The sequence below is a fragment of the Mirounga angustirostris genome, unplaced genomic scaffold (genome assembly GCF_029215605.1).
Source record: "Mirounga angustirostris isolate CCGP_5_RB_7025 unplaced genomic scaffold, mMirAng1.0.hap1 SCAF_13, whole genome shotgun sequence".
Classification (NCBI taxonomy): domain Eukaryota; kingdom Metazoa; phylum Chordata; class Mammalia; order Carnivora; family Phocidae; genus Mirounga; species Mirounga angustirostris.
This window is the reverse complement of record NW_026991721.1, coordinates 3,328,525-3,347,269: the sequence shown is the minus strand read 5'-3', so window position 1 is coordinate 3,347,269 and position 18,745 is coordinate 3,328,525. Positions and strand designations below refer to the sequence as shown.

At 53.7% G+C, this 18,745-nt stretch overlaps 1 protein-coding gene across 6 annotated transcripts in view; it reads left to right on the top strand.

Moving 5' to 3' along the window:
- The window catches only part of PPFIA1 (PTPRF interacting protein alpha 1), a 91,893-nt gene that overhangs the window by 55,405 nt on the left and 17,743 nt on the right, over window positions 1–18,745 (top strand). For all 6 annotated transcript variants that reach the window (XM_064576047.1, XM_045893073.2, XM_045893072.2 and 3 more), the window contains 6 exons: window positions 2,814–2,949; window positions 5,135–5,358; window positions 6,088–6,319; window positions 11,923–12,074; window positions 12,971–13,143; window positions 13,325–13,418. In XM_064576047.1, the coding sequence (XP_064432117.1) occupies window positions 2,814–2,949; window positions 5,135–5,358; window positions 6,088–6,319; window positions 11,923–12,074; window positions 12,971–13,143; window positions 13,325–13,418 (1,011 nt within the window). The remainder of the gene's footprint in view (window positions 1–2,813; window positions 2,950–5,134; window positions 5,359–6,087; window positions 6,320–11,922; window positions 12,075–12,970; window positions 13,144–13,324; window positions 13,419–18,745) is intronic.

Below are 18,745 nucleotides of genomic sequence, written 5' to 3'. Positions count from 1 at the left end.
GGCCTGACCTGAACCAGTTCACACATACCTGCTTTAGCACTTGTGTGTGCCTGTAAGAGTGTGCCTTTGGTCATATGGAGCTGGTAGCTAGCTTAGTGGCAGGCAAGAGGGAAAGGTTAGGTTTGGGCACCTAGGGGGACTGGGAGTCCTGTCATCGACCAAGCTCACAGCCGCGGGCGGAGGTTTGGAAGGTAGGGGATGATTAGTTCCTGCGTGGGCAGGTGAATTTGCAGGCCCCCGGAGTGTGGCGCTGCTGGTGTGGGGCCAGGGGAACGGAGCCCAGCCTGTCAGATGAGGGCCCTCTGCACCTGGGCGCGGTAGGCCCCTCCACAAGGTCGCTGAAGTCACCAAGGGAGTGGCTGCACAGCCAGAATTGTGGGGATGCCTTGACATTCATGGTCTTGGCATAGCGCTTGTAGTTTTCTACATTTTTTAAGGGACTGAAGGAGAATGATGTGTAGTCGCCTTAACCTATTGGGACAGCTCAGAGTTGGCGGCTGTGGGAACAGGTCACCCAGCCCGTGGGCCTAGCAGGTTGCCCCGCATCCTGCAGGTAGTGTAAGTGCCGTGAAGGTGCTGAAAGGTTTGTTTGCCCCATTGTAGGACGTAGTCATCACGTGAGAGTCACACTTGAATGAGAGCTGCTGGAGTAGCTGATGGGCCCTCCCTAGTCTGCAGGAAGCCGGCTCCTGCTCGGATCGCAGGCGTACTCAGGCTGCACAGCTGTTTCTGCGATTGCAGACGTGGGCTCTCCGGAAGGTCGAGGGTATCTTGCGGCTGTCTCCGTTGAGCCTGTATGTAGGAAGGAGAAGGACACATCAGGGAAGGCAGAGTCACAGAGAGGCAGAGCTGGAAGCTGTCCCTGTCTGTGGAACCACCGGAGGGAGAGCTTGGAGGAGCGCGAGTGTGTGTCCAGAGAGGGAGGTGTGCAGGATCAGGGCACAGAGCAGGTTTGCTGATAGAGAGCCTCGCTGGTGAGAGGCCAGGGTCTTGAGTGTCGCTGCTCAAGGGCTTGCAGATACGTGTGTGAGGAGGCCCGAGGGAGCAAACAGAGGAGGACGAGGTGGACACAGCACCCACCACTCTTGCAGAAGTTGGAGTCCTGATGGGAAGGGGTCGTGCGGGCACCTGAGGGGTGGCACCGTGGGATGGTGTGACGACAGAGAAGTCTGCGCGTATCTGCGTGTCCTGTGTGTGCTAGCAAAGCCCTGAAGGATGGAGGGGCAGAGGGAGCGGCCACGGCCACGGGCGGCTGTGTGGTCCGAAGACCGTGGGCAGGAGGCTGACGGAGGAAGGGGTGTGTTCCAAGCAGTCTCATGTAGAGGTCTCACCCCGGTGGCAGATGAGAGGCTTGTAGGAGCTGAGACGGAAGAAGTGTCGCAGTAAGCGCGGGCAGGCCATGGGGTCAGGACTGGAAAGATGGCTGGCAGCTGGCAAGCCCGGCCCCCCTGGTCTTGTTGGCGTGACCTTCTCCAGCAGGAAGATACAGTCTAGGTTGCAGAGACAGGCTTCCACACACAGTTGGGGCCGATGGGACAGAGCTTGGGGACACGACCGGATGCAGGGTGGCGGGCTTGGAAGGAAGTGAGCCCTGGAAAGGGGTCAGAATTCAGTGACACTCGTGACCTTCGGAGGATCTGTGAACCACCCCACATCACACTCGGGCGGTTTTGTGCGTGTAGCTCCCGCCAATTCTGCGATGTGCCGTGGCCCCAAAGCGGCCGTGCTCGAACTCCTGCTGAGCGCAGGCGGACGGCTTCAGGAAGCAGGGACTAGAGGAGGGGAAGGGAGGCTGTGGCCAGCAGCACCGTCCGGCACACTGGATGAAGATGTTCCTTTAAAAGCCACAGGGAGGTGTGTGGAGCGCAGGTGGAGGAGGCAGCCTGTCGGAGGGGCTCTGTCTGCGGACCACGTGGGGAGGCACCAGGGGTCCCCTCTTGAATTGACCTTAATCAGATGAGTGGGTCCTGTCGCCCAGGATCTTAAGGATTTCTGAAAACAAAGACAGTCGCTCCTCTTTCCCAGGGAGCAAGGAGCCACTGGACTCCGTGCCGGGGTCAGGGCGCAGGGGGTGAGGCCGAGGCCGGGCGTGCGGGCTGGCAGCTGCCGCCCTCCTTCGCCTCTGTGGCCAGTTCTTGTCCAGAGCCTTTCCTGAGGGGAGCTGCTAACGGCCCGCTTCAGCATCTCCCTCCTAGGTGCCCAGGGCTCCATCTGCCTTCCCTTGGACTTCTCCAGCCGAGGCAGTGGGTGTCTGTCCGTCTAACTGCACACAGGTCTGTGCTTTTGACCCGGAAGCACCAGCTGTGCTCCCGAACAGTTCACGTAAGCTGTGAGTTGGGGTTCGGAAGGCTTCTGCCGCTGGCGCCCTCAAAGCGCCTGTCAGTGGCAGGTGCAGGGATCCCTGTGGTCGCTAGGCCTCGCACCGTGGGACGCTGGCAGTTGAAGGCCAGCGTGATGGGTCAGTGCGCTTCCTGGGAGAGAAGGGGGCGCGGAGATGCAGGACAGCGGGCCTAGGGCTGGGTTCTGAGCTGGAGAGCACGTCCACCCTCTGGCTCCCAGACAGCTGGGCCGTGGCGCGCTCACCTGCCTGTGCAGGGCATCTGCCCTGCTTTTCCTGGGTGTCCAGGTGTTGCACCTGCTGGGACAGAGACACTCTCCACAGAGCGTGGGCAGTGGGCTATAGGAGCAAGGGGAACAGATGCCCTCCTTGGAGACCTTTTTCTGTGAAATCCAAACTGACAGGTTCTGGCTTGGCTGACAAAGCTCACAGTCATTTTTCTTCCAGTAATGACCTTTTTTTTCCCGTGTTTCAGCCGACCGCACTTGGGCAGTGTCCCTGATTTCCGGTTCCCTGTGGCAGACGGCCCCATGGACTCCTACAGCAGCAGCGCGGTGTTGCGGCGTCCCCAGAAGGGCCGTCTGGCCGCTCTGCGAGATGAGCCTTCCAAGGCAAGGGCCTCCGTCCCCAGTGGGCTCTTGGGCCCCCCCACCTCCGTGAAAGTCACCTACCTTGTCCCCTGGCTTGGAGGCTGTTCTGGAGTCACACTGCCGATAGGTCACTTTCTCTCTCTCCTCACCCCATTCTTCTTTTGCGGGCTAAGAATCTACTTTTAGGGCTTTCTTTCTTTCTTTTTTAAAGAGTAGAAATGTGGATAAAGCATGACCTACAGTTAAGCACGGCACAGTGCTAATTAGTACAGTTTTGAGATATTAAGAGTAAACACGTGTTCGTCCTTAAGCAAAAAGAATTCACATTTGGAAGTTTACATTCATGCTTTTGTCTGGTCAGCAGCATGTGTCTTTATAGACGTGTCTGTGTTTTGAGCGCCCGTCCTCATTGAACGACTTTGGGCCAGGCGTCACGGTAGCCCCGGGGCTGCAGCAGTAAGGACAGACGAGAGGCCGGGCCTTCTGTGTGCACAGCCTCTGCGTGCAGCGAGGGGAGGCCAGGCAAGGGAAAGTCAGATGCGTACATCTGTCAGTTACCTGCTGCTGTTTAACAACTTGCTGTGAAGCTTAGTGGCTTAGAACGAACAGTCAGTAGTTCACAGTGTCTGTGAACTTAGAAGGGTTTAGCAGGGTGTTTCTGGCTCAGGGCCTCCTGAGGTTGTACCACCGGAAGGCCCACCTGGGGTTGGAGGGTGCGCTTTCAGCTCCCTTGCCTGGCTGTGGGGGGAGGCCTCAGGCCCTCGCCACGGGACCTCTCCACAGCAGGAAGTCTGTCTCCTGAGGTGAGGAAGACCACAGGGTCGTGGAGGCTAGCATGGGGCCTCGACCCAGCACACAGGTCGGCGGGCCCATCAGACACCCGGGGGGACATGTCGGGTGGGCAGTTGGATACTCCAGTCTGGGCCTGAGGAGGCCTTGACTGGAGAGAAGGATTGAGGCCAGGACACACTTGTGGCATCTAGAGGCACAGGCAAGATAAAGTCACCAAGTGGGCGCCTGTGGATAGACCCAAGGTCCAAGGATAGCACTCCGGGTGCTCCCCAGCGCACAAGTGGAGACGGAGCAGTGAACCCAGTGCGCAAGGTGCTCAGGGGAAGGGAGAGCGGCAGGCCCGGTCCCACCGCTGGGCCGGGCAGCGTGGAGGTCAGGGGCAGTGGTGGACTGGTAGCATGGGGCGAGCTGGCGAGCTGGGACTAGTTCTGGGGGAGCCCACTTGCGATAAGCTCCAGTGTCTGGAGGCGAGGATGCGTAGACAGAATAGGGGCAGCGTTCTGGAGAGCGGGTATTCTGGTTGGGAGCAGAGACGCAATGGTAGCTGGAAGGAGCCCTGGGGTAAAAGTTCAGTGGTTTCGGTTTTCGTTTGGAGGGAGAAGGGAGAAAACATTTTTAGGCTGATGTGAATGAACTGGTAGAAAGTTGATTATCCAGAGAGAGGGCAGAATGACATCCTTGGGTACGTGAGGGCCGGGCCTTGTGCCTACAGGTAAGGCTGTCCCCGGGGATGGGGGGCAGCGCCCCGCTGAGAGTGAGGAGGGGCACGGCAGGTGTGGAGGGAGGGGGGCAGGAAAGCCCCAGGAGAGCCTCTGCTCGCACCCCCGCACAGCGCTGTGTGCGGTCGGTCCTGTGTGTGGTGCCTGCAAGCACCTGCTTGTTCGGACCGGGGGGTTTGGGCTCAGCGTGTCGGCGCCTCTGCCGCCTGAGGGCACGTGCTGCATCCTCACCGCTCAGCCTCAGGAAGGGAGGGCGGGAGCCTCGGGCAGCTCCAGGTCCCCCACGTTGGGACACCGGTGAGACATGAGGGCCACTGAGGTGCGCCCAGCCCCCAGGGGTTTCATGGGTTTTTTACTTCCCATGAGAGTGGCTGACTGGCACCGAGATCCTGTTTTAATTTTCAGATTCTGTTTCTGAGCTGGTCGTCCCACCCCGTGAATGACGTCACAGAAATGTGTCCACCGCGGGCGTGAGCCTTGCAGGCAGTCTAGGCGATAGGCCGCCCCCCTCGCCCTGCGCCTCAGATACTGCTTGTTGCCCCGCAGATGTCAGCAGCTCGGAAGGACAGCCGTTCCCCATTTCTTGGGGGCTCCCGTTTGGAAACTTCCAGAGTTTCGGATAGATTTCTTTGAAGTTTCTGTAACTGCTGTTGTTACTCTCCGTCCTGGCTGAGATTCAGTTTTCTTATTTATAGGTACAGACTCTGAATGAACAGGATTGGGAACGTGCCCAGCAAGCTAGTGTGCTGGCCAATGTGGCACACGCGTTTGAGAGCGATGTCGACGTGTCTGATGGCGAAGATGACAGGGACGCTCTCTTCAGTTCGGCCACTCTGCTGTCGCCCAGTGGGCAGGCCGATGCCCAGACGCTGGCCATGATGCTTCAGGAACAGCTGGATGCCATCAACAAAGAGATCAGGTGCAGACGAGCGTGTCTCTGGGGAGTGGATTCACACTCAGAAAGTCTGGAACAAATACTGTGAACGCTCTCTCTCAGTGTCCCGCGATAATAAAACTACTTCCGTTCTATTGTAAGAATTAAGTTTCAAGATTGCCCTCGATTATAACAGTTAACCAGGGGAGAAGAGTGTTCACCTCAAGTTCCAAATTAGCAGACAATGGTTGATGTGAATCCAGAAACTCAGAGGAGGCTGGCTGAAAATTCCATCAAATAAGACTTTAGCTTGAATTCAGCCTTAAAAAAAATCACTCCACCTTTTCATCTGATCTAGACACCTAAGTGTTTGGGAATTCCCAGTTGCGTCATGGATTGGTTCTTCAATTATGTCAGGGTTCCCGATTTCCAGTTGAAGAATTTGATCTATAAACATGCAGCTTTGCTCTAAGAATTGTAAGATTCACATAGCCCATTGTGCAGGAAGAGAGTTGCCAGCAGGCCCCCATCAGAATTTCAGTGTGCATAAGTAAAATCAGATGCAAATGATGGGAAGCAACTTTGTAGGACTCAGTGGAAGGTTTACTTCGTGGTGTTCTAAAATCGAGTCTACTAAGAAGGTAAAGTAGCGTTGATGCAAGTGTTTCTGGAGTCTGTTGATGGGAATATGGTCGAAGCAAGCAGAGATTTGTTGGGCAAATGCATTCATGTGTTTGCTGGTGGAGCCAGGCTGACTGTGCGCTTTTGTTCTAGGCTGATACAAGAAGAGAAGGAGAGCACGGAGCAGCGGGCAGAGGAGATTGAGAGCCGAGTGGGCAGCGGCACTTTAGACAGCCCGGGTCGGTTCAGATCGGTGGGCACAGCCCCCCCACATCCCACGTCCACGCTCACAGGCCCCTCCCCTCCGCACAGCGGGCGCTCCACCCCGCGAAGGGGCCCGCACAGCCCCGCCAGGGAGGTGGACAGACTCGGGGTCATGACTCTAGTGAGTATTTGCCAACTCTTCTGGCTGATGCACTCCCCACCCCAGCCCCTGACTTCCGTCTCAGACTCGACAGATACGCTTTGGTCTGGTTTTTTACCCAGAAAGAAATCAGATTCATTTGTTACGCTCAAAGGTTCAAGGTTTTTTTTTTTTTTTTTTTAAAGATTTTATTTATTTATTTGGCAGAGAGAGAGACAGCGAAAAAGAGAACACAAGCAGGGGGAGAGGGAGAGGGAGAAGCAGGCTTCCCGCCGAGCAGGGAGCCCGATGCGGGGCTCGATCCCAGGACCCCGGGATCATGACCTGAGCCAAAGGCAGACGCTTAATGACTGAGCCACCCAGGCGCCCCAGGTTCAAGATATTTTAAACTGGCTAGTGTTTAATCACTCAGCAATAGCACAGGGACAAGTTAATTGTATTGTTTGGTTGACTGGTGTAGCATGTCATCATGAACTCATCAGAGTTTTTATTTGTGTAACCGTGGGCCCGTGCAGCTCGAGGGGGAATATTCTTCTAGGAATAGATGGTTTCATAAAAGTCAACGCAGATAGTCTTCGTAGTGTGTAGAAAACTTACAGAGGGAGTCACTGCTGTCCTCTGCATTAGAGATGCCTAACTGGAGGGTACAGGATGCACAGTCAAAAAAATAAAGCTTAAATTGGTTCTCTCGATGATGCACTCGACCGCATGCTTGATGCCAGCTGTGTGTGTGAGGCCAGGACGGCCCCAGCGCAAGCCGCACGCCTGCACGGCTTCCTGCGGAGGCCTGGGCCGTCCTCGCTCGTCAGGGTCTGGAAATGCAGTGACCCTGTGGTTTTCCGTGACAAGTGTGCAGCTCTAGAGAATGTTTTATAACTTCCCTGTGTGTGTAGCTTAGGTTTTATGAGCGCGTTGGCTTCCCACACAAACTCATGTTTTCAGCATTCTGCTTTTCAACTGCACTTCTGTCTGTCAGGATCTTTCCTGTCCGTTCTTGTTTTTAGCCGCATTGGTCGCCAGCATGTAATTAAATCAGCCACGAATCACTGTAGCGGCATCTGGAGCGGTAGCGAGTCGGTTTTGTGGTATTCCGACGTGCTATTTTTATAATTCACATCATTAGCTAATTAACTAATATTTTCAACTGTTTGATGGTTTTGTGCTTTCATGCTTCCTTCCAGAGAGTTTGTAAGAATAGTTATAAAGAATAGTTGTGTTTATTTTTTCCCCCGTTTTTGTGATTCTGTGTATGCTGGCCGACAGTGTATCTGCTTCTGTGGCTGGTTTCGGTGTCCTGTCTCATCCTTTGGTTTCTCACTGTGAGTGCAGACCTCAGCCTCCTGCCCCGGCCGGTATTTGGTTCATCCGGCCCCTTGCCGTAATGCCCTCCACAACATGCACAGGTGGCAGGGACTCTGTGGTCCATGGTGTGTGTGTGTGGTCAGTCGTGGCTCATTAGTGTGGTTTCTGCCTGATCTTCGTTTCTCATTAAATAGTGGGGTTTTTCCTTCCCCCGGTAGTGATAACGTTTTAATTAGCGTGTCACTGTTTTATAGATGTGGAAAAGGGCATGATACAGGTGAGTCAGGAGTGTTTTTACTCAGAGCTATGTAGGAGATACGTAACTCGTAAGTGTTTCGAACATAAAGAACTAAGGCGCTAAGCATAAATTAATGGAAGCCTGACACAAACGGCATACGTTCTGGTTTTTTTTTTTTTTTTAAAGATTTTATTTATTTGACAGAGATAGCGAGAGCAGGAACACAAGCAGGGGGAGTGGGAGAGGGAGAAGTGGGCTTCCCGCTGAGCAGGGAGCCCGATGCGGGACTCGATCCTGGGACCCTGGGATCACGACCTGAGCCGAAGGCAGACGCTTAACGACTGAGCCACCCAGGCGCCCTACGTTCTGGTTTTGATGCTTGTATTCAGCTGGAAATCTCATCAACTTACCAGCATGTGTACTTTCTGCCTTCACAGACTGGTTTTCATGTGTACGGAATCATAGAAGGTAGAGGTGCCACGTGCTGTTAGGCTGGTGCCTGTTCTTACAGATCCGCACAGGGCACTCTGCTTTATACAATGCACTTATTTTTGGAAAGGTTTAAATCAGTTCCAGGTGAGGATTTGACATTACCGTCCTGCAGGTCATTCCCCAGAGCAGGTTTGCTGGGTGCTGGAGTAGGTATGCGGGAATTTCGGCATCAGGAGGTTGATATTATAAAAGTGCAGCATGGTTTTCAGTAAGGAAAACAGACTCAAGAAGAGTTTAGAACACAGCTGTTCGGTCCCTGTGTTACGCAGAATGCCGTATTTTAATCAGTTGTGTGTGTTAAAATGGAATTTATCTCCCCACGTAATAATTTATAGCATTTCTCTAGTAAATCTTGAATAACCTGTTATGTTTAAATTTGTCGTAAGAAAAAGTTCTATTTCCAGTTATGTCGTTCCTGAACAAGTTTTATCTCACTTATATCTGTCCTGTTTTTCTTTTTTTAATATATTTGCCTGTTCTGGTCCTTGAATTTCTAACTTCAGCATGTGCAGTAAATCTGATTTCTCTTCATTTCTTTGCATGCCTCTATCAGCCTAGTGATTTAAGGAAACATCGTAGAAAGGTAAAATTTTTAGTAGCTGAACATTCCTCTGTTTGTCTGTGACATGGAAGAGTGCCCCTCACTCCCCAGGAGCGCACCCTAGTGCAGCGCCCAGCACGTGCGTCCAAGGGAGTGCGTGGCGGTCGCCCTCGTGAGCCGAGCTGGTCTTCCCACAGCACCGCGACAGACGGGGGCGCTCTCCTTTCTCTCACGGGTGTCTGCTCGCTGTATACTTAGTTAGACCAGACACCATAGTTTGGTTTTTTAAGATTTTATTTATTTGTCAGAGAGAGAGAGCACGAGCAGGGGGAGAGGCAGGCAGAGGGAGAAGGAGAAGCAGACTTCCCGCCGAGCAGGGAGCCGGATGTGAGGCTCAATCCCAGGACCCCGGGATCATGACCTGAGCCGAAGGCAGACGCTTAACTGACTGAACCTCTCAGGCGCCCCAGACATAATCGTTTTCTTTTTTTTTTTTTTAATTTTATTCTTATGTTAATCCCCATACATTACATCATTAGTTTTAGATGAAGTGTTCCATGATGCATTGTTTGTGCACAACACCCAGTGCTCCATGCAGAATGTGCCCTCCTCAATACCCACCACCAGGCTAACCCATCCTTCCACCCCATAATCGTTTTCAAAAAGAGAAATTATGGAAGCAGAGCCATAGATTTTAGAGCTGGGCACCACCATCATAGCCAGCAGCAGTGAGCCCCTGCTGTATGCCCAGCGCTGCGCTAAGTGCTTTATGAGCCTGTTCCTGACCCTTGCACGCATCCCCGTGAGGCACAGGTTATGTTGTGACCCCATTTCCCAGGTGCGGAGACTGGGGCCTGAGGCCGCGGTGCGGTAGGGATTTGTCTGCTCGCCTCCCGCACGGGCCTCGGGGCTTCTCCTCTGTACACATGACCGCGGGGCGGGTCTCCCCATTTTCAGAGGAAGTACGACTCCTCAGGGGACAGATCCCTTGACCAGAGTGTCTTCCTCGTAACTGTTGTGCTTTGCTCCCTGGACTGTGTACCCCCACCCCAACCCCGCCTGGCCGTGCACTGACAGGGCGGCGCCTCTGCCAGGTCGGGGGCTCGGTGCTAGGAACTGGGCGGCGGCCGGGGGAGCCCCTCCGCTGCGCAGACCGGTGTGGCCATTTAGTGAAACTCCTGGGTTCAAGCTCCAGCTCTGTCACTGACTGTCTTGTGACCCGGGTGTGCTCTTCACCCTCTGGGTGCCCTGGTTTGCTCTCCGGTTATGTGAGGAGGACCAGGGGATCCTGCTCCTCAGGCCGGCCACAGACTACGCCTTTGTAAACACCGTCCGCAGAGACCGGGAGCCCCCAGCAGAGCGGGGCCCAGCACAGCCTGAGTCTGTTAGCTTTGGCTCTGCAGTTTTCTTGGGAGCAGGACTTTCTCAGTGAAAGAAGGGGCGTGCTCCTGAACCCAGGCGGGACAGCCGCTCCTGTTGCTTGTGGTCACTGGAGCTCGCGGACTGCTGCTTGGAGGGGCATAGTTTGGAGGTTTGGGGGGCATGAGAGCAGGTGCACATGCAGAGTGCCGGGTTGGCACGGACAGGCCAGCACGTGCCGTGCACCGTGGCCCCCCCCCTCCTGCTTTTCCTCCTCATGCTGGCGCTGGCGCGTGCTGAGCTAAGTCCAGCTCTCGTGGGGACTCCCCTTCTAGTTGAGGCGGCCGCAAGTCTGGTGGCCCCAGTGCTGGGCGGGGTGCACTTCCCCCGGGAGCGCCGGGGAAGGGCAGGCCTGGCTGGGGCTTGCCGTGTGGCCCGGGCTGCGGCACAGGGCAGGCTAGCACTTGGAACTGTGTCTCTGCTGACCTCATTGTCCGCACAGCCCCAAGTGTCGCTCCCCCATCCCGTTCTTTTTTGTTATTTTTTTACAAATCCTTGCTTTAACCTGGATTTGAAATCTATCCCTGTTACTGAAATCTGTCCCTGTTAAATTTTATGTTGATAATTTCTAACCAGTTAACATAACCTTTTGTTGTCTGATGACGGTGATGGGAGATCAGGGAAGGATGAAGGACTATCCAGCCATTGGTTACGGTTGTGTCCTACCTGAGCTCAGCTCCGCTCAGCGCTAAGGCACACGGGTGTCCCCAAGCCCCTGCGCAGCTGCCGAGGTCCTGTCACAGAGCACCACGGCTGCCCCAGTCTCACTGTTCGTACAGGGTCTGCCACGCATGTCTCATGAGACCCAGCCCTGCCTTAGCCAGCCACAGAGCCCAGATCTGTGAGTGAGACCTGCCTGGTGGGGTTAAAGCGCGGGCCACACTGTGGCCCCGCCCTCCTGCCCGAGGCCGCACAGATGCAGCACGGAAAGTAACACGGGGACCCTGAAGGGGGTCATCTTGTTGTGATGGCAGCCTAGGGCCACTTCATCCCTGCCCTGTGGAACACATCCATCCTCAGGTTATAACGTCACTGAGAGACGTGGGCCAGACACCTGTGTGGGGTGGAAGGGGGGGGTGCCTATTCACTTTGAACTTGACCTTAGGGACTCCACGGCTTGCATCATTACTAGAATTGATGGATTATGGTACAGGCTATTTCCTTTTCCCCCCAAAACAAGAAGCTGTGGACAGTTTTGCACGAGAGGGTTCTGCACTCACCGGTGCTTGTTTTGAATGGCATCAGGGGATAAATGCGTTCCTTCTCAGCACTCCGTCAGGGAGAGCTCCTGAGGGCCCAGTTTATAGTGATGGGGCTGGGGGCATGGCCCCGGTCTCTGCCATCCCCTTCAGTGGCTGTCCTCACAGTGGGCAGTGCAGGGTTCTGGGGAGGGTGAGCCGCGGGCTGCCAGGAGGCTCGGGAAGAGGGGCGCCCTACACTCACATGCAGGTGGGCGGGGGTGTCCACGGGCTGCTGCTTGTAAACAGGACCACCCCGTAGCACAGCCTCAGGCTAATGTGAGGCTCTTTGTACACCCCGAGGTTTTCAAATAAGGTTACGGCTACAGTTTAGAGCCTTTGCGATTGTTCTGTGGTGGAGTGTCGCTAACTGGTCTCCGTATCTCCCCCACAGCTGCCGGCTTCCCGCGAAGAGGTACGAGATGACAAGGCAACGATAAAATGTGAAACGTCCCCCCCTTCCTCCCCAAGATCCCTCCGCTTAGACAGGCTGCACAAAGGAGCGCTGCACACGGTCAGCCACGAGGACATCAGGGACGTCAGAAAGTAAGGCGCGCGCGGGCGCTGCGCACCCCACGGGAAACACTCTCCAGTGCTAGTTGGCAGTTTTAAGAAATCCTTGATCTTTTCTTGGGGGAGAAAAAAAGGTCAGAACAATGATTTTAAAGAAATACCAGTGAATTGAGTGGAGTTTACGTGAACGATGTTCTTGGGATGCCCGCGGGAGCTCGGGGAGCCGTGTGGGGATCGGGCAGAAGACGCATGGCTGTTTGCGCAAAAGTCAGTTTGGAAAGAAAGGGGCTAAATGGTGTCAGCGCTTTTAGGACAACTTCACGTTTTCAGAATCTGCACACTGACTGTGGAGAACTTTCCCTTCCTGAGGGAGCTGTGCCAGCGTGGGCTCCCGACGGTTCCTTCTGTCGGCGGCGCCCTGTGCCCTTCCGGGCCGTCCAAGAGCCCCGCCCTGTGCTCACACCCAGGCCACTCCGTAGCCGCTGTGTTGCTCATGCACCCCATTCCAGACCAGCACCATTTGCGTTTCTGTTCCACGCCAGGCGGTGCTCAGTGAGGGCTGCGTGCGCCTCCGGGCCGTGGCCCTGCTCCCACCTTCGCCGGCTGCCGGGAAGGGCCTGCTCGGGGAGGAGCTCGGGGCTCCCGAGGGGCGGAGGGCCGGCGTCTGTAGGAGCGCCTTCCCAAGCTCTCGGCCCCTGTGGCTTGACGCCACAGCTTCCCTGGGAAGGAGACGGTGTCAGCCTCCCGGGGACAGCCCTCCCGGGGACTGCTGACGGGAGCTTGTGCTTCTCACGCACTCTGTGCAGGCGAGACCTCACGTTTGGCCATGAAGCATGAAGGGATATTAAAAACGCCGAGCGTTCTGGGTCCGGTGTGTGGGATGGTGTGCTGTGCTGAGCGCTTGTTCAAGATCCTTTCCTGTCCCCAAGCTCCACAGGCTCACAGGACGGCCCCGTGAGCAACCCCAGCAGCAGCAACAGTAGCCAGGACTCGCTGCACAAAGCCCCCAAGAAGAAGGGCATCAAGTCCTCGATTGGCCGGTTGTTCGGCAAGAAAGAGAAAGGCCGTCCCGGCCACGCTGGCAAGGAGCCCACGGGACCAGGTTGGTGGCGCAGGCGTGCCCGCTGGGGCGAGCGCGGGCACTTCCGTGAGCCGGCCGCCCGGGCAGAGGCGCGCTCGGAACTGCTCGCGCTCCGCCTGGGGACGCGCCCCCCTGACGGGGGGAGCCCGCGCAGGGCCGCGTCCGTTCCTCTCGGTGCTTCAGTCCCTCTGCTTCCCCACAGCTGCTGCTTCAGAGACAGAAAACTCCTCTCAGGATGCCCTGGGGCTCAGCAAATTGGGAGGACAGGCCGAAAAAAATCGTAAACTTCAAAAAAAGTAAGCATTTTTTATTTGTCATCTCACTGAGTGGCTGTCAGTTGCACCTGATTTTTAACCAACGGTTATTTATTAAATGTGCCGTCCAGCTGAGTGTAGCGTGTCCAAAAAGATGCACCTGAGGCCTTTATTAAATGGTACCTCCTGGAGGTGGTAGAGCACTTAGGAAGTTTTGAAAGGACTCAAACGTGGGTTCCCGGCCCACCTTGGGAATTGTCTTAGCGCGTGTCGAGGTCTGCCCTCGGGGCTTGGCCTCGCAGCACTTGACTCTGAATCCCAGCTCTGGCCCTGGCCCGTCTTGGGGCTCTGGGCGCTTCCGCTTTCTCCTCTGTACGTGGGAGCAAGGGGGGCACTTACCTCCCCTGCTTTCGGGAGCACGAGATACACGTCTGTGTCTTTGTAAATACACACGCGGTACTTTCCACACAAGATGCACTAAGTGTACGTCTGACTGTCCGTAGGACTACAGCCACTGTGAAGACTCGGCCACCAGCATGCAGAATTTGCTGTTTGTACCAGTCATCTGTCAGGAAATCCTCACTGTGTTGTCCTTCTTTCCTTCCCCAGGAGAGTCTGAGTTTTTATCTTAAATAGATTCTCAGTTTTGTAGTCTATTTTTACATGTCAATTCTAAATTGTCTTGACTCTGGAAATGAGTGATAACAGTGGGGACAGTTTCCTGTCGAGGATCTCTGGTGGTGTGATGCCTCAGGATAGGGGCGCGAAGACACAGTGCTGACACGTTTCTCTGGGACTTTCTGATCCAGAGCACGTTGTGTGTTGGCTCATCATGTCCCAAACCAGAGTTAAGTGGATGAACTGGACAAGCTGGGACCATATCTCAGTGATCTGACAACTGAAAAATAAAACTGATGCTCTTCAACAGAGGAAGGCGGTGTGTGGTCTAGTGGGGAGGAGCAGGACGTGAGCCCAGGGAGGAGGATGGGGCCAATGGCAAGAGGCAGGACGTGGTGGGCTCTGAGATAAACCTGAGAACGGGAAAGGCGTCGGCTGCCCTCGGCTGCCCTGAGAGCCAGCACTGGTCTGGAGCCTGGGCCGCACGTCCCGCCTGAGCCCACGGGACCCTCTCTGCTAGAGGCTGGCTCCCCTTTAGCCCCCAGAGCTGCCAGCTGGTTTCTCTTTAGTGAAATGTGCCTCATTTTAGTTTTCTTTTCAGAAGTCATAAAAATGATCTTGACTGACATACCGTGGATTCTGTTTCAGGTGAAATGCTATTATTTCTGTTGTTGCTCACAGTACCGTAGGAATACTCAGTGTTTTGGTTCTCTGGGAATGGAAATTTGTAGAAACCGCTTAACAGTGGTCTGATCTGAATGTTGCTATCTTTGAACTGTATAAAAATGTTTTAAAATATCTTGGGGAGTTGCCATTTGGCTGTGTGAAATTTAATATTGAAGCTAGGCCTTTTGCTCCTGGAACCACGCTAGGAAAATTCTGTCCCTTAGATTTTGCTGATGTGTTTTATTTCACATCTTATATTTTCTGTAATGAAAACAGTAAGGTTTGGGGCAGTGCCCTCTGGCTCTCCCACCCCACTGCTCCCAGAAATGTGTATTTCACATAGGAGCATAAATTGGCCAAACGTTTCCTCGGTTTCCTGCATTTATTTTGTCACTGTCAGGAGGTATGCTAAAGTACTTGGCCGTATGAGGACAGCCTTTATGGAGTTACTTGCCCCAGCATGTGATTAAATTTCACACTGCGTGTGCGTGTGCACGTGTGTGTGTGTGTGTGTGTGTGTGTGTAGGTTTTTCTGGAGCTGAGACATTCAAATTGATGGATTTGGTTCTGTGTTACCATAGCTATAACTGAGTACCTAAGGGTGGGTCATACTCCATGCTCTGTTGTCATGCATGGCAAGTTGCAGAATGTACAGTTGACCTTGAACAACACGGGTTTGAATTGCGCAGGTCCACTTAGATGCAGTACATATAAACACGGTATAGCACTGTAGGTATATTTTCTTTATGATTTTTTTAATAACCTTTTCTTTAGCTTAATTTGTTAAAGAATGCAGCCTATAATACATATAACATATAAAATGTGTGTTAACTGTTTGTTATTGATAACAGTTCCAGTCAGCAGTAGGCTATGAGTAGTTAAGTTTTTCGGGAGTCAGAAGTTATTCTCGGGTTTTTGAGAGCGGTGCTCTGTGTGGCTGGCAGAACCGTGGTGGGGGGTGGGTAGGGCCCCATACGCCTGCATCCGAGGTGCCGGTCTCAGAAAGATGAGGCACGGGGCGCCTGGGTGTCTCAGTCATTAAGCGTCTGCCTTCGGCTCGGGTCATGGTCCCAGGGTCCTGGGATCGAGCCCTGCATCGGGCTCCCTGCTCAGCGGGAGGCCTGCTTCTCCCTCTCCCACTCCCCCTGCTTGTGTTCCCTCTCTCGCTGTGTCTCTCTTTGTCAAGTAAATAAAATCTTCAAAACAAACAAAAAAAGATGAGGCACGATGCCTGTTGTCATACCGTATTTGATGAGCAAAGGCTCACATGCTTCTTGTTAGGAAAGGCAACTTTACTGTCGTATTTATGTCCTAACTCTAAAAACACGTGTCATCTGTCCTAGGTTACGTGACTTCTCACATACGTACGCCTGCTCCCCACAGGATTGAGCAGATTTCTAAATGTCTTTATCCTGCAACTCTCATTGTAAGGCTTGGCGTTCCGCATCAGTTTACTGTTAGAACAGGCGTTTGGAAAATCAGGTGTGTGGGTCTAGAGGGAAATCAGGTCGCAACTAAGTCACCCTGCAGCCCCCGTGGGGTGGCTGAGCCAGGCCTCTGCCCATGCTCGAGGGCCTCCCCTGTCAGTGAACACCAGTGGGACCCAGGTGGGATCACTGGCATCCCTGTGGCAGGTGCAGGGCTCCTCCATCTTCCTCCGCAGAGGGGGCAGCCCCTCCGGCTGGGCTCCCGGGTCATACACCAAGGAGGACACAGCCACAGCGGGGAATGCGGCGTCCGAAAGCGGAGGAAGGAAGTAAATGACAGCAGAAGCCAGACGAGTCTTCTCGCCCCTCCAGGAGACTGGCTCGTAACCCAGGTTCTTCAGCACAGAGTTAGGTGCAGAGAAGCGCTGGACATTTCAGAGTCCCACCACCTCACGTGTTGTGTTTGAGGCTCTGGAACTGGTGGCAGAAGAGTTTTGTTTTCTGGGAAATTGACCTGGACAAGAATCCCTCATTTCCTTCCAGTAAACTGTTACCTATCATGCTTGTTTTTGTAGTCGTAGTAAAGAAGGAGAAAACCAGATGGTTCTGTCACTCATTAGAGTGACCCTCTGGGTAAACGGGCAAGTTCGTAAGTTTACACAGCCGCTTAATTTATACCAGCCACAAATGAAGGAAGTTGGCTGTGTGCAGTAGGCTGTTCCCAGTGGCCAGCGAAAGAAACACAGTCCCTAGATCCGGCGGGGAAGGGGTGTGTACCTGTGACAGGTGACAGGACGGCAGTGGAGCTGGCCCTCGCGTCCTGGGCGTGCCCTCCCCGTCGGCGCGGTGTCCAGGGGCTCCGCGTCATCCGCTCTCACGTGGGAGGCCTGCTTCATGTGAGGGGGAGCAGTCACCCCTGCGAGAAGGAAGGGGTGCCAGTGTTCCCACCTGGGTCCAATTGTTGTTCAGTCTTCTGCGTCGTGCACTGATAGGGGAGGCAGGCGAGCACAGCCAGAGGCCTGGCTCAGCCACCCCACGGGGGCCCCACCTTCCTGCGGGCTCCTGCATCCCTTTGCTGCATGGTCCTGGCTCCACTGCCTCATCTCAGTCTCAGCAGGACCATGGGCCCGAGCTCAAAGCACATCCATGCTAGAAAAGGCTTTCCATGCACAAATGGCCACTGCCAGGAGGAAGGTGCCGGTAAAGTCAGAATCGTGTGCACCAACCTCCAGGTCATGGGATTCATAGTCCTTGTTTACAACAAATAACTATTTTTTTTTTTTTATGTAGGCTCCACGTCCAATGTGGGTCTTGAACTCACAACCCTGAGATCAAGGGTTGTACGCTCTACCGACTGAGCCAGCCAGGTGCTCCTGAATAACTATTTCATATTAAAAGACAAAGTGTGGCAGAGTGCCCTGGGTTTGGTCACTCTTCAGTGGACTTGGAGAGTGCAGGGCCTCTGAGAGGCCTCCTGGCCTGGGGCAGAGCCCCTCCTCGGCTGGGCCACGCTGTTTAGGACTTAGCACCTGACCACGCTTCGGCAGCACAGGCCTTTCCCCAGCCCATCGGCCAAGGAAATACTTGTATTGATCATAGGGCTCATTTGGCTTAAGTAAGTGTTCACGTAAAATATAGATACTGTCTTTGAGAATTTGTCCTTAGAACACGGAAGTCAGCATTTAATTGAGCACGTTGATGACTTACTCCACCCAGAGAGGCCCCTCCTCTGACCTCTTCTATGCAGTGTTCGGGCCACGGAGCAGGATGCCCACAGCCCGGGGGCCTCTCTTTCTTCTTGGTTTATGAATAGCTTTGCTTATTTTAATGAGAAAAGGTTGCCTTTTTTTTTTTCCCCCCTCAAGCTATTAAGATTTTTTGCCTTCTGGGGCGCCTTCTGGGGCACCTGGCTGGCTCAGTGATGGAGCATGTGACTCTTGATCTCAGGGTGGTGCGTTCCAGCCCAATGTTGGGCATAGAGCTTCCTTTAAAGAAAGAACAAAAAGAGTTGTTGCATTCTCTGATGTAATCATTCCTGCATAATTACAATATCTGTTACTCCAAGGAAACCCAAGGTTGGTTAAAGGAACACTTACTTGAAATTTTATGTGAAACATTTTGAGCTTTAATTTTACATCGATTTCACAGTCTCAGGAAAAGTCTAATAATATTTAAATATATCAAAGAGCCTATGTATATTTTTAGAAATAAAAGACTCACTGGACTGCAGAAATTATTAAAGAGAAATAACACTAAAAGTGACCTAGGGATTGAAAAATGCCTCAGGATGCCCAGGCACGTAGGTTAAACCGCCCCCAGTCCAACCCCACCTTCTCTGGGAGGCTTTTCATTTTTAGGAAGAATTAGTGTCTTTCAGAAAGCCTTGTAAGTACACAACACAAAAAAGTAAGATAAGATTCATAAAGATTGTTGTGTTGCCCCTTACATAACTACGTTGTCAGTAGACAGTCCTTTTTAAAGATGCTGATAAGGTGAAGTCATGGTTTGGGGGGTCTTAGAGCCAGGCCTACAGAATATTTCCGATGCTTCCTGCTTGCCACCCTGTGGGTGTCGGCTCCTGACGACATCTGAGTCTCACGGTCTGCCCTGTGTGCGCTGATATGCATGGTTGGGATTTAAATTTTCTGGGTATGAAGC